Source organism: Peromyscus californicus, unplaced genomic scaffold (genome assembly GCF_007827085.1).
Source record: "Peromyscus californicus insignis strain IS unplaced genomic scaffold, ASM782708v3 Scaffold_11__1_contigs__length_118956290, whole genome shotgun sequence".
Lineage (NCBI taxonomy): Eukaryota > Metazoa > Chordata > Mammalia > Rodentia > Cricetidae > Peromyscus > Peromyscus californicus.
Genome location: NW_026294402.1, coordinates 22326687 through 22340184, shown reverse-complemented (window position 1 = coordinate 22340184; position 13498 = coordinate 22326687). Strand labels below are relative to the sequence as shown.

Sequence of the window (13498 nt, the reverse complement as noted above, 5' to 3'; positions counted from 1 at the left end):
CTCTTTGTGTTGGAGTTTTCCTTCTGGTACCTTCTGTAGGGCTGGATTTGTAAATAGATATTGTTTAAATTTGACTTTATCATGAAATATCTTGTTTGCTCTATCTTTGGTGATGGAAGGTTTTGCTGGGTGTAGTAGTCTGGGCTGACATCCATGGTCTCTTAGAGTCTGCAGCACATCTGACCAGGCCCTTCTGGTTTGTAGAGTCTCCATTGAGAAGCTGGGTGTAATTCTAATAGGTCTGCCTTAATGTGTTACTTGGCTTTTCCCCCCTGCTTCTTTTACTATTCTTCCTTTCTTTTGTATTATTATTTCTTTGTCTTGATTATTATGTGGTGTGGGAACTTTCTTTTCTGATGCAGTCTATTTGGTGTTCTGAAGGTTCCTGTACCTTTATATGGATCTCCTTCTTTAGGTCAGGGAAATGTTTTTCTATGATTTTGTTAAACATATTTTCTGGGCCTGTGAACTGGGATTCTTCTCCTTCTTCTATTCCTATTATTCTTAGGTTTGGTCTTTTCATAGGGTCCCAGATTTCCTGGATGTTTTGTTTTAGGAGTTTTTTAGATTTAACATTTTCTTTGACTGATGGATCTATTTCTTCCATCATATATTCAATGCCTGAGATTCTCTCTTTATTCATTATAGCCAGAAACTGGAAACAACCTAGATGTCCCTCAACCAAAGAATGGATACAGAAAAGTGATACATTTACACAATGGGGTGTTACTCAGCTGTTATAAACAGTGGCACCATGAAATTGGAAGGCAAATGAATAGAACTAGAAAAGATCACCCTGAATGAGGTAACCCAGACCCAGAAAGACAAACATGATATGTACTCACTTGTAAGTGGATATTAGCTGTAAAGTAAAGGATGACCGTCCTAAATTCCACAGACTCAGAGAGACCAGGTAATAAGGAGGGCTCAAGCAGGGGTGCTTGGATCTCTCTGGGAAGAAGAAATAGAATAGATTTCATGGGTGGACTAGGGGTGGTTGGGAATGGGACATGAGGAATCAGGTGGGGGGAAATTGAGGAGAGTACTGAAAGAGATGACTGGAAAGGGGGGACATTTTGGGGTGAGGTAGAAACCTAGTGCAAGGGAAACTCCCAGAAATCTACAAGAATGATCCCAGCTGAGACTCCTAGCAATAGGGGATACATAGCCTGAACTGGTCATCTCCTGTGACCATGCAAGACTTCCAGTGGAGGGATTGGGACACCAACCCAGCCACATAACCTTTGACCTACAGTCTGTCCTGCCTATGTACTGGGGTAAGGGTGGCATGGAGACTTGTGGGAGTGGCAAACACACAATGGTTGGTCCAGCCTGAAACCATGAGAGTGAGCCCACTCCTGACACTGCTAGAGTGCCAGGACCCAGAGGCTGGATGGCCCCGAGACCTAGAATAGAACCAAATACTACTGGCAGTATTTATATGAAGTGGTTCCTAATGATATTCTGCTATACTCATAGATGGGTGTCTAGCCCACTTGTCATCAGAGGGGCTTCATTCAGCAACAGATGGAAACAGTTGCAGACCCACACAGCCAAACATTAGGTGAAGCTCACAGAATCCTGCAGAAGAGGGAGAGCAAAGATTGTAGGAACCAGTGGGTCAAGGACACAACAAGAAAACTCACAGAGTCAACCAGCCTGGGCTCACAGGGGCTCACGGAGACAGAACTGACAACAAGGGAAGCCTGAATGGGACTGACCTCGGCACTCTGCATGTACATTACAGTTGTGTAGCTTGGTCCTCTTGTGGGACTCCTGGCAGTGGGGACAGGGGCTGTCTCTGACTCTTTTTACTGGGACTCTACTCCTCATCCTGGGTCATCTTTCTCAGCCTTAGTACGTGGGGAGGTGCTTAGTCTTACTGCAACTTGATACGCCATGTTTTGTTTATACTCATGGGAGACCTGCCCTTTCCTGAACAGAAACGGAGGGGGAGTGGATTGGGGATGGAAACAGAGGGGGGCTGGGGAGGGGGGACTGGGAGGAGAGGAGGGAGAAACTGCTGCCAAGATGTAAAATAAATAATAAATAAATAAATAAATAGGAAGTTTGAATTTAATTTTTCCGTTAACTGTAAATCTTACATTTGTGTTTATGAATTTTTTATTTAATAAAGTTTAATGTTATTTGAAAAAAAAACCCAAAAACTAAGTTCCTGTAGCCATTCCTATTTAATCAATGACAATTCAATTTTCCCGCTTTTCCCAAGAAAAACTATCTTAGAGTCATCCTTTAACTTCACAGTCACATGCAACCCATTAGTAAATCCATTGTGGCTTTACCTCTTTGGGACACTGGTCCAACCCATCGTGAATTCTCACCTCATTGCTGGAAAAATATTGTTTTCTTCTCACTTTGACCCTGGTATTTTAGCTTATATTAATATACAACTCAGATCATGTCCTTCCTTGGATCAAAACATCCCAATGCCTTCTCAGCCCAGAGCAAGACTTCAAGCCCTCCCGTTGACCTCCCAAGTCCCACATGATTTAGCCTAGGCATTAACCTCTCTGATGGATCAGCTTCCGGTTTCCTAAGTTTCTTTCTGCTACTCATCAAAGTGTTCCCACCTCAGGCCTTTGTTCTTGCAGTCCTCTCCAAGGTGGTTTTCCTCTGTGCGTTAAAACCTCTCACTTTTTATTTCTTAAGACAGTTGCTCATGCCACCCTCTTGTGAGAGACCCTTCCTGATCCCCCACCTCGCCCCCTCAAGCCTACAGTGGTGTCTTATTCTGACGTCATCCTTCCCTCCTCTTCCTCTCGATACTCTCCCCCCTCTTCCTGTTGTGTGTTCCCCTAAAGTACCCATTACCTGGTAACACAGTATAAACCTTAGTGCTGTTCCTCTGTTATGTTTTCTTGCACTAGAGTGTAAAACCCACAAGTGTGGATTATTTAATATTAGAAGATGAGTGTTGTAAAGGAAGGAAATGAGAGAAAAGTGGAAACCCAAAGAATGATGAAAACTGGTTTGGAAGAGTTGATGAGGGAAACTACTGTGTCTGGGAAATGTTAGGATCAAGTGTCTTGGCTACAGGCTGTCTGCTGCTGGTGAGTGAGGCGGAAGTTCTTCTAAGAAGAAGCAGTGTGAGAAGGTGCCTGACTTAAAAAGGTATTGTCATGGGTGGAGGTATCACCAAGGATGATAAACCAGGCAGCAGAGGGAGACAGTCTGCTGAAAGGGCCCTGAGACAGACTTTTTGTCTGTATGGTTCGTCCTCTTCTGTGTATTTCCAGACTGGGACAGGAAAGCAGGGAATCATTTGTTGCCCACCTCAGTTAGGCAAAAAAGAGGTGAGATTACCCGTAAAAGTGGAAGTACAGAACATAAAAGCTATGGGTGATGGCAAGTAGGAAACAATTTAGGAGAAAACAATGAGTTAAAATCATAGTTGCAGATGGGTGGTGCTGGTACAAGCCTTTAATCCCAGCACTTGGGAAACAGAGGCAGGCAGATCTATATGAGTTTGAGGCTAGCCTGGTCTGCGTATCGAGTTCCAGGACAACCTGGACTATACAGAGAAACCTTGCCTGGGGTAAGGGAAGAATCATAGTTATAAATGGAGAAAATGATAGAAAAGATAAAACTCCATTAGTTGAGTAGATTTTCCAATGAGATTTTATTCTGACACTCCAGGAAAAGCACAAGAGTAGAGAGAGTGGTCTGAAAAGCAAGACTAGAAAAGAGATTTTTTAAGTGTAAGTCTTCAGGAAAGGAAATCAAGTTTGTGGGAAAAATCATTAATCTCAGTGCTTCCTCCAACGTCAAACTTCCCACTGTTTAGTGACAAAAGCCAAAGGCAGTGTAATAAGAGCCACAGTCAGGGTGCAACGAGGAAGTGACCTGGAAAGTGACCCAGGAGAGGTGGATAATGGGAGCTCTGCCCGCCTCTGTGGGAAGTTAGCTTGCTGATGGATTGAGCCCACGGGCTATGCTGCTCTTTTCCAGGTAAATCTGCAACAAAGAGGCATTTCACTTCCTCTGGGGCCTGGACGAAGTATAAGCTGCGCGGCCCGAATTTGAAACAGAGCGTCCCTCCACCCACGAGGTCTTCCGCCCACAGGCTAAGAGAAGGGCGGCGACCACAGACAGGTGTCTGGGCACCTGGGCTCAGCCTGCCCCCCGTGGGGGACAGGAAGCTGCAGACCTCAGTGTTCTAGAGGGGCTCGAGGTGCTGCAGCTGCTGGCCGACAGTGACTAGCTTCGGGAAGAGACCAGCCCAGTAAGGCACCGGCATCTCCTCCTAGAGGTCCTTGATGCACCGCTGGTCTTCAAGGGAGGGTGTGTGTGTGTGTGCCAAGCACACGGCTTGTGGTGGACAGGAGGCCCGGTACTGCCTTATGGCCACCGGTGCGGGCAGAGCCACCATGGCAGTACAGGGTCCAACCTGGACATGGTGATGCGTTACTGTCAGGCTCTGGAAACATGGTGTGGTTTCAGTGGCCTCTGGAATAGCTAAGGCTCAAAGCCTGGGTCGGCCTGATGAACTGCCCATTGGTCCCCAGATGCGTGTCCTCCGGGTTGTACGAGGCTCAGTGGAGTGCAGGCCTCTCTGCGCTGTGGATTCTTGCAACCCCCCAGCCTCCAAAGGCTGGCTACACCCCTCTGCTGGGGGTTTCCAGTGAGACTGGCTGAGGACTCCGCTTGGGGATCTCCTTCAGGTTCCCTGGAAGTTTTGCTTTATGCCTGCTTTTCTCACTGGAACACTTGCCAGAGTGTCCTCTATCCTTTCCTATCATCCAGACCTGCCCTGTATTCTGGCAGCTCTTCTCCACTGTCTTTGTTTAGTTTAATTTTCGGTTGTTTTTAAATTTTCCTGTGACTTCATTCCCAGCTCTGCCTAGATGTAGATGTTTTACTAATGCTAGCAACTTAGCAATTGTGCAAAAATACTTAATGGTAGGGGTGGTGTTGATCCAAATGTAGAAGACTGATTACTACAAGCTGAGAAGGTGTGTGTGTGTGTGTGTGTGTGTGTGTGTGTGTGTGTGTGTGTGCGCGCGCGCGCGAATAAAAGGAGGTTGGAAACATTCTGCATCGATTTAATAATAGGCATATACTAATTAAATTATGTTTAAACTGTAAGACAAAGTGGAACATCAACCATTTTAATTAGACAACTTTGCTGAGTCAGGCACACAGCTGTGAGTGCTGGTGTCACCCCCAGCCTGGGAACAGCAGCATCCAGACTGTGCTGAATAAGTTCAGTGCTCCCTGGACTCATAAGTTTTGATGAGTTTGCCCCAGAATGAGCACCATAAAGGCATCCCCAGGCCCTAGAAAAGATAAGGTGTATTCTGGCAATCCATGGGTTGATCTCCAACAGTAACAAACAAATAAAAAATTGAGTTGGAGACAAGGAATTGGTCCCCTCCATGAAGACATTTCTCTTCTGCTAAGGAGGACACCATTAGGATTCATTCTTCAGCAGCTGGGCAGCTGTGGAAGCATCTCTGAGGTTATACTCCACTGTATTAAAACCATTATTTGACTCAATTTTGAGCCACACCAAAATGTATATGGTGCCTGGGAGCCCAGCTGTGTAGCCAACGATTGCTGTGGAGTTATTCTTCTTCTTCCAGCCAGCAGCCTCGGCTTCAAGATGCTGCCCTGATTCCAGCTAATGCAAAGTCCAGGAGCAAATTTTGCCTTCCCAATAGGCTACCCTCTTCCTTCCCAGCCTTCTTCAGGAAAGGTCTCTCTCAGCCCCTAGCTGCTTCCTTTCTCTGCCCCTATTTCTGACCCCTCTGTTCTGTCCCATTTAGCATGTGGACCTTCCTGGGGAGACCTGAATGCATTCTATGCCTGTCTTCTGCCTTATCCGCAATGGCTCTGCAAAAGCAGAAAGAGTTACCCAGGTACGTATGCTTCAGACTGCTGCAGAGGTTCCATTTAAGGTGTACCTAGGGCCCCCAAGGGAAAAGCTTAAAAAAATCTCTGTGTGTGCATTTACACACATGCACATGATGGATATATGAGTGTTTGTGTGCGTGTGCTGTGGTGCATGTGTGGAGGGCAGAGGACAACTTTGGATGTCAGTCTTTGGTTTCCACCTTGTTTGAGACAGGGGCTCTCTTGTTTACTACCACTTCCATGGATTCTCCTGTCTCTGCCTCCTGTTTCCCCCTAAGGGTGATGGGAATAGATACATGCACTATCATATTGGACACATCTGGCCTTTTCCTGGATTCTGGGAATCTGTAAGCACTTCACACATTGAGCCCTGTCTGCAGCTCCTTTCTCTTCCTTTTCCTCCCTTCCTTTCCTCTGCTTTCCTCTCCTCCTCTCCTCTCTTTCTTTAGAAACAGGGTGGGCTTTATAGCCCACTGACCAGCCTTGCACTCTTGGCTTACCAAGCTGTGCTCTATACCTTCTTATCCTTGCAGGCTTAATCAAACTCACTTGACCCCCCTGTTGCTGGTGACTCGACGGGTAGGTCTGAAAGTTGAGAGATCACAATTCACACTGGAAGGTTCCCCATTCCGGATCATATCTGGCACTATCGACTACTTCCGGATACCTAGGCAGAAATGGAGAGTCAGCTTGAGGAAGATGCGGGACGGTGGCTTCAACACCCTCACCACGTGAGTTGTTGCTTCTGGGTCTTGTATAAGATTTTTTTCACTGAATCCTAGCAGAGACTTCATTTGAACAGTCATTTTAAAATTATTATTAAGAAAGATATTAGCTGGGCAGTGGTGGCACACGCCTTTAATCCCAGCACTCGGGAGGCAGAGCCAGGTGGATCTCTGTGAGTTCCAGGCCAGCCTGGTCTACAGAGCGAGATCCAGGACAAGCACCAAAACTACACAGAGAAACTCTGCCTCAAAAAAAAACAAAAAAAAAAAAAAAAGAAAAAAGAAAGAAAGATATTTGTTAGCTAAGTTATTAGTCAGCGTTTTCTAAAGGAACAGAAAATATATATATATATATGGCGTTTATTAGAGTCGTTTACTGCAGTCTGAGTAGTATGTCTCCTGATAGAAAGGCCAAGGATCTGGTAATTGTTCAGTCCATGAAACTGGGTGTCTCAGTAGCCCCAATCTGGTGCTAGAGTCCCACAGAAGTTCTAGAGAGCTGCTGGTCTTCAGTCTGCATTGGAATCCCATAGACGTAGGTTCTAATACCAGCAAAGTTGCCAGTGAGAGTGAGGGCAAGCAGGCAAAAATCAAAAGCTTCCTTCTTCCATGTCATTTTGTATGGGCTGTCCAGATTTTAGAGTGGGTCTTCTGTCCTCAGATAACCCAGATTTGAGGTGGGTCTTCTGTCTTCAGTTGATCTACATTTGGGGCAGGTCTTCCCACCTCAACTAAGAGAATCCCTCACAAGCATGCCCAGCTGCTTGAGTTTAAGTTAATTCCACAGTTAATCAACTGTGGTGGTCTGAAAGAAAATGGCTCCCAAAGAAAGTGGCACTATTAGGAGGTGTGGCCTTGTCCAAGGAAGTGTGTCACTGTGGAGGTGGGCTTTGAGGTCTCATATATGCTCAAGCCACACCCAGTGTCTAAGATCACTTCCTGTGGCCTGTGCAAGATGTAGAACTCTCAGCTACCTCTCCAGCATCATCATGCCTGCCTGCCTGCCTGCTTCCTACCATGATAATAGACTAAACCTCTGAACATTAAGCCAGCCCCAATTAAAAGTTATCCTTTAGCTGGGCGGTGGTGGCGCACGCCTTTAATCCCAGTAATCAGGAGGCAGAGGCAGGCGGATCTCTGTGAGTTCGAGGCTGGCCTGGGCTACAGAGTGAGTTCCAGGAAAGGTGCAAAGCTACACAGAGAAACCCTGTCTCGAAAAAAAAAAAAAAGTTTTCCTTTATAAGAGTCACCATGGTCATGGTATCTCTTCACAGCAATAGAAACCCTAACTGAGACAGTGAATTCAGTGGAACAGTCTCCTTGGAGCTTTTGCTGAGAAGAGAATGCTCTGAGTGCATGTCAAGATTAGTCATCTTATCAAGTTTGTGGAATAGGCCTATAATCTCAATATTTAGGAGGTAGAGGCAGGAGGATTGTTTAAGGCCAGTCCCAGTAACATAGAAAATTTGAGCTAGCCTAGGCTACATAATATTTGTCAATAAAACAAAAAAAAAATAACAACCAACCAACCAACCAACAACCAAAAGACCACCACCAAAACAACAGCTAACCAAAAAGGTGTGCCATATGTTTAGGATGTCTTGAGTACCTGTTTGCTACCATGACACAGGTTTGAATGGTTTTGTCCTCCATGTGAAAGTAGAGAGTAGGCTAGAGGCAGACTTTTTTCACTCTGGCTAGGATTCAGTGAAACAGTCTCCTTGGAGCTTTTACTGAGAACAGAATGCTCTGAGTGCATGTCAAATGGTCACTGTCTCCCTCTCCAGTAGGAAGCTGAAGGGAACGCTCCTCAGCTCTCTACAGTGAAAACTTAGGATTCAGGAGGTAAACATCATGAAAATGTGGGGTCCACACCCCCACAAGCCTCTCCCTATTGCAGTGTTTTTAAACCACCAAGATTATCTGCACCGAATCTCAGCTCATGAGCTGCAGTTGGAGTGTTCTTTAAGCAATTCTGGCTCCAGCAAAGGCTTCCCTTTGTGAGGTGAGGACTAGCTCCTGGTAGGCCGTGGCTCTTTGTATCCTCTGTGGTAGTCAAGTGTCTCCTGGTGAGCACAATCAGCAGGTGTCTTAGGGTTTCTATGGCTGTGATGAAACACCGGGACCATTGGGGAGGAAAAAGTCTATTAGGCTTACACTTTAGCATTGCTGTTCATCACTGAAGGAAATCAGGACAGGAACTCAAACAGGGCAAGATCTTGGAAGCAGGAGCTGATGCAGAGGCCGTGGAGGGGAGGTACTTACTGGCTTGTTCCAGTTTCGAAGGTTCAGTTCATTATCATCATGACAGGGAGCATGGAGGCATGCAGGCAGACGTGGTGCTGGAGCTGAGAGTGCTACATCTTGCAGGCAACAGGAAGTCCACGGACTGTCACACTGAGGGAAGCTTGAGAAAAAGAGACCTCAAAGCCCACCCCACAGTGACACACTTCCTCCGACAAGGCCACACCTTCTAATAGTGCCACTCCCTTTGGGAGCCATTTCTTTCAACCCACCACAGCGGGTAAAAGAGTGATGATAAAGAATTGCTCACACAGTTACTGGGGATGAGAAGTCTCCACTGCTGTGGGCTTGAGGCTTAAGAGCAAGATGTCTGATGGTGAAAGTTCCAGTTCAAAAGCAGGAAGGGTCAAAACCAAATGACAAAAGCTGAAAGCCTGTGAGCCTGTGAGCCTAACACGTGGGAGGCTGAGTCAGGAGGATCACACATTTGAGGCCAGTCTGGGATCTACATTGAGACCCTGTCGCAAAACAAAACTCAAGAACAAAACTGAAATATTGTTTTGGAGACTCACCCAGATGGCCACATACTGTTTGTTTTTTTTTTTTTTTCATTGACAAAACCGTATGGGATTCCAAGGATAATCACACTACAATATTTTTAACTTGTGTGTGTATAATATTAATATAAGTATGTAAAATAATACATATAAAATATATGTTCAACATATATATGAAATATATATATATATATATGAGAAATGTTGCAGATAAAAAGAAATAGAATGAATATGACAAAGAGATGTCAAAGTAACTCACAGACAGTATGAAAAGTTGTATGCCAGAACTGGGGGCCTGCAGTAAACAGGCCTGCAGAGGTTAGAAGATGACCCCTGGAACTGAGGTTTGGATGGCTGTAGGTGCTGGGATAAACCTGGGTCCTCTGCAAGAGCAACAATGCTTAACTGCTGAGCCATCTCTCCAGCTCCTGTGTTGAGATTCTTGAGGTAGATTCCGTATGTAGTTTACTGTTTTCATCAAATTTGGAACATTTTGATTGTTTTTTTTTTCAAGTATTTTTTACTCTTCTCCTTGCTACAGGGCTCCAGTGACTTGTATGTTGGAGTTCTTGACCAGATCTCACATGCTCACATTCCATAGTGCTGTCTTTATTCCGTCTTCTCTTTTATTCTATTGTCGTTTAAGACAGTTTCTTTCATTATATCTTCTTTTCTTTTTCTTTCTTTCTTTTTTTTTTTTTTGAGACAGGGTTTCTCTGTGTAGCTCTGGTTGTCCTGGAGCTTGCTCTGTAGACCAGGCTGGCCTTGAACTCAGAAATCTGCCTGCCTCTGCCTCCCGAGTGCTGGGATTAAAGGCGTGCACCACCATGTCCAGCTCTTTCATTATATTTTAAAAACCCACTGGCCTTTTATTCTAGGTGTCTACTCTATTGTTTGTTCCAACTTGCATATTTCATTTCTTTTTCTCCATTGCACCCAAAACATCTGTCATTTCACACACACACACACACACACACACACACACACACACACACACACACACACATACACACACACATACACACACCCCACTGAACTAGGTACAAGCCCTTTTGACTTTTTATTTTGAGACCAGGTCTTGCTAAATTGCTGAAGCTATCCTTGAACTCTCTACCAGAATTAGTCATTGAACTTTGCATCCCCTCCCCTCATCACCCTTAGCAGGAATTAAGGACATGTGTCACCAGGCCTGGGTTTTTTTTTTTGTTTGTTTTTGTTTTTTGTTTGTTTTTTAACAGAGTCTCACTATGTAGCCTAGACTGGCCTCAAACTTGTGAGTCTCCCGCTTCAGCCCCAAAAGTGATGGTATTCCAGGCATGTACCACCACACCCAACAGTTTCTGTTTGTTTTTTTCGGGCACAGGACTTCCTGTAGAGCCAACTGGTCTTACCCTTGTGATGCCCTTGTGTCAGCCTCCTCAGTGCTTGGAATGCAGGTGTCCACACTGGAGGCTTCGCTGCTGAAACATTCAGCTTTCTCCAAGAAGAGAGAAGCTTGTTTCTATGTTACAAGTGGAGGAGTCAGTGTAGAAGAAGCACACAATGGGGGAGCTCCTTACGCTTCTCTTTTTCCGCACGACAGGCACGTCCCTTGGAATCTCCATGAGCCAGCAGTGGGCCAGTTTCGTTTCATTGAAAACCTGGACCTCATGTACGTGTTTATACTTTAGTTACGTGATTCTGAGATTCAGAGAGGGATGTACCTGGGGGATTGGGTGAAGGAATGGATGTATCATTCTGCTTTTTGGTTCTTGCCTTTTTGTTGTTGTTTTGAGGCAGGGTCTCACCATATAACCCTAGATGGCCTGGAATTATCTATGCAGACCAGGCTGGCCGCACACTCACAGAGGTCTGCTCGCCTCTGCTTCCTTACTGCTGGAATTAAAGGTGTGTGCCACTGATTCCCAGCCTCTAATTCTGCCTTGCTAGCCAGGCAAAAGCTCTAATAACTTTTTGCTTGCTATCCTGGGAACCAGATGGTCGAAATACTCATTCATGGCTCCAGTGAATCCCTTGTAAGTTGTCCGCACCTTCATTTTTGGATCCATGAGTAACCAGCTATGATTGAAAAGGAAGGAAGGAAGGGAGGAAGGAAGGAAGGAAGGAAGGAAGGAAGGAAGGAAGGAAGGAAGGAAGGAAGGAAGGAAGGAACGAAGAACAGCCGTCATGCCAAGGCCCTGCTTTGGGGGGTAACGTTACTGTGATTGCTTTCTTTCCAGAACTTTTATCACCATGGCATCAGGGGAGGGGCTCTGGGTCATTCTGTGTCCAGGTCCCTATGTTGGCAGTGACTTAGACCTTGGAGGCTTGCCCAGGTGAGTTGTGGTCTGAAGGTCCCTGGGTGGGAAGCATTTTCACAGGGCTTTACTTCCGTACACATTTAGACGATCTGCACCGTTTCGTTTATTGATGGCAGGTACTTACAGGTATGCTTTGGAGTCTGGCTGTTTGCTCTTAGATAATACATTCAGAGTTTATGCGGGTTGTAGCGGGACCATCTGTTGGTGCTGTTTTTCTTTTCCTAGCTTAGGACTCTCCAGTGGGACCAGGCTTTCCATCTCTCATACACACAAACACAAGCACTTCTAAACAGCCATGTAACCATCTCTTTCCAGAACAGAGGTTAATACATTTTTCCTGTAAGAGGCCAACTAGTGATCCCAGCTGAAGTGGGAGGATTGTCACAAATTTGGGGCCATCCTGGGCTACATCCTGAGCACTAGGCTAGTCAGTGCTACATAGATAGCAAGATGTAGACACAAACAAAGTCCAGAGAGAAAATATTTCAGGCTTTCTGAGACACAGGCAGCCTCTGGAATTAGCCTGAAAACTGCAGTGAAAATATATAAACAACTGGCACAGTTGTGCCAACAAAACTATTTAATAAATAGACAGCAGGTCTGACTTGGCTATTTGGCTGTGGTTTGGTGAACTCTGCCTTGGAATACAGTTACAAAGTCCTCCCCCAGCGCCCCACCCCTCCCTCCCCGCGCATCTTGGGGGTGCTGGGGTGTTTTTAATTTAAAAGAGTCTGCTCATTCTTGAAGCTGGACCCCATTCTCGCATCTCACTGTTCTGCGTGGCCATGTGAATGTGGGCTGTGTTTTAGCTCTCCTTTGTGGGAACATTTCTTATGACTGGTTCCCATCCTGAGTCTGAATCTCATCTTTTCAATCATAGCTGGTTACTCAAGGATCCAAAAATGAAGCTGCGGACAACTTACAAGGGATTCACTGGAGCCATGAATGAGTATTTCAACTATCTGATTCCCAGGATAGCACCGTTCCAGGTAAAACCCAATCCTCATCTCTGCCCGTAAGGAAAGTGATTGCCAGACTGATTTCCTGGCTAGTGTTTGCCACTTTCTGTGCTCTGAGAAGCAGGAAGCATATGCTGGCTACTGTGCATTAGTAGTCAGGCATTCCAGTTACTTAGTTAACAAAGCTTCTGGCTTTAGACTTAAATTGGGCATGATGGTGCATACTGTAATCCCAGCCTATGGCAGGAGATGTGAAAGGATCCAGCCTAGGCTACATACTGAGATCTTGTCTCAAAGTGGGGACACGGTCTGGATTTAACTGCTCTTCTTTCTCCTTTCCACACCACCTGCTCAACTCTGGTCTACCCTTCCACTGTCAGGACACTTGGAAGAATGTTCTGTGTCTTTGCTTTGACCTGTTGGTTATTAGCTTGCACTCAGAATTACCAGAAGTTAGAATTAGTGGTGATTCTCTAAGCTTTCACAGGCAGCTACATGCCAATGCATCACAAACAGTGATTTAGGGGAGTCCCATTGTAGAGGTCATGGTCCCTCAAACAATTCAGGAGCATAAAAAGGAGTACAGCCAAGTGGTATCTGACTTATAGTGGTTGAGATAAGGGCATTTGACCTGATAACAGTATGAAAGCTTAAGTCTTTTAAAAATTACATCTTCTATCTATCTATCTATCTATCTATCTATCTATCTATCTATCTATCTATCTGTCTGTCTGTCTGTCTGTCTGTCTGTCTATATATCTGTCTATCTATCTATCTATCTATCTATCTATCTATCTATCTATCTATCTGTCTATCTTTCCATCTATATCTATGTATGT

General features: G+C 45.2%; 1 protein-coding gene across 4 annotated transcripts in view; it reads left to right on the top strand.

The window, feature by feature from the left end:
• LOC128120984 (beta-galactosidase-1-like protein 2) overlaps nt 1–13498 on the top strand; it is a 65398-nt gene that overhangs the window by 28214 nt on the left and 23686 nt on the right. For 3 of the 4 annotated variants that reach the window (XM_052755313.1, XM_052755293.1, XM_052755303.1), the window contains 5 exons: nt 5787–5879; nt 6408–6605; nt 10983–11051; nt 11620–11715; nt 12581–12689. In XM_052755313.1, the coding sequence (XP_052611273.1) occupies nt 5788–5879; nt 6408–6605; nt 10983–11051; nt 11620–11715; nt 12581–12689 (564 nt within the window). In that variant the 5' untranslated portion in view covers nt 5787. Of the gene's footprint in view, nt 1–5786; nt 5880–6407; nt 6606–10982; nt 11052–11179; nt 11288–11619; nt 11716–12580; nt 12690–13498 lie in introns of those variants that run through there. The other variant, XM_052755322.1, reaches the window with a different exon arrangement.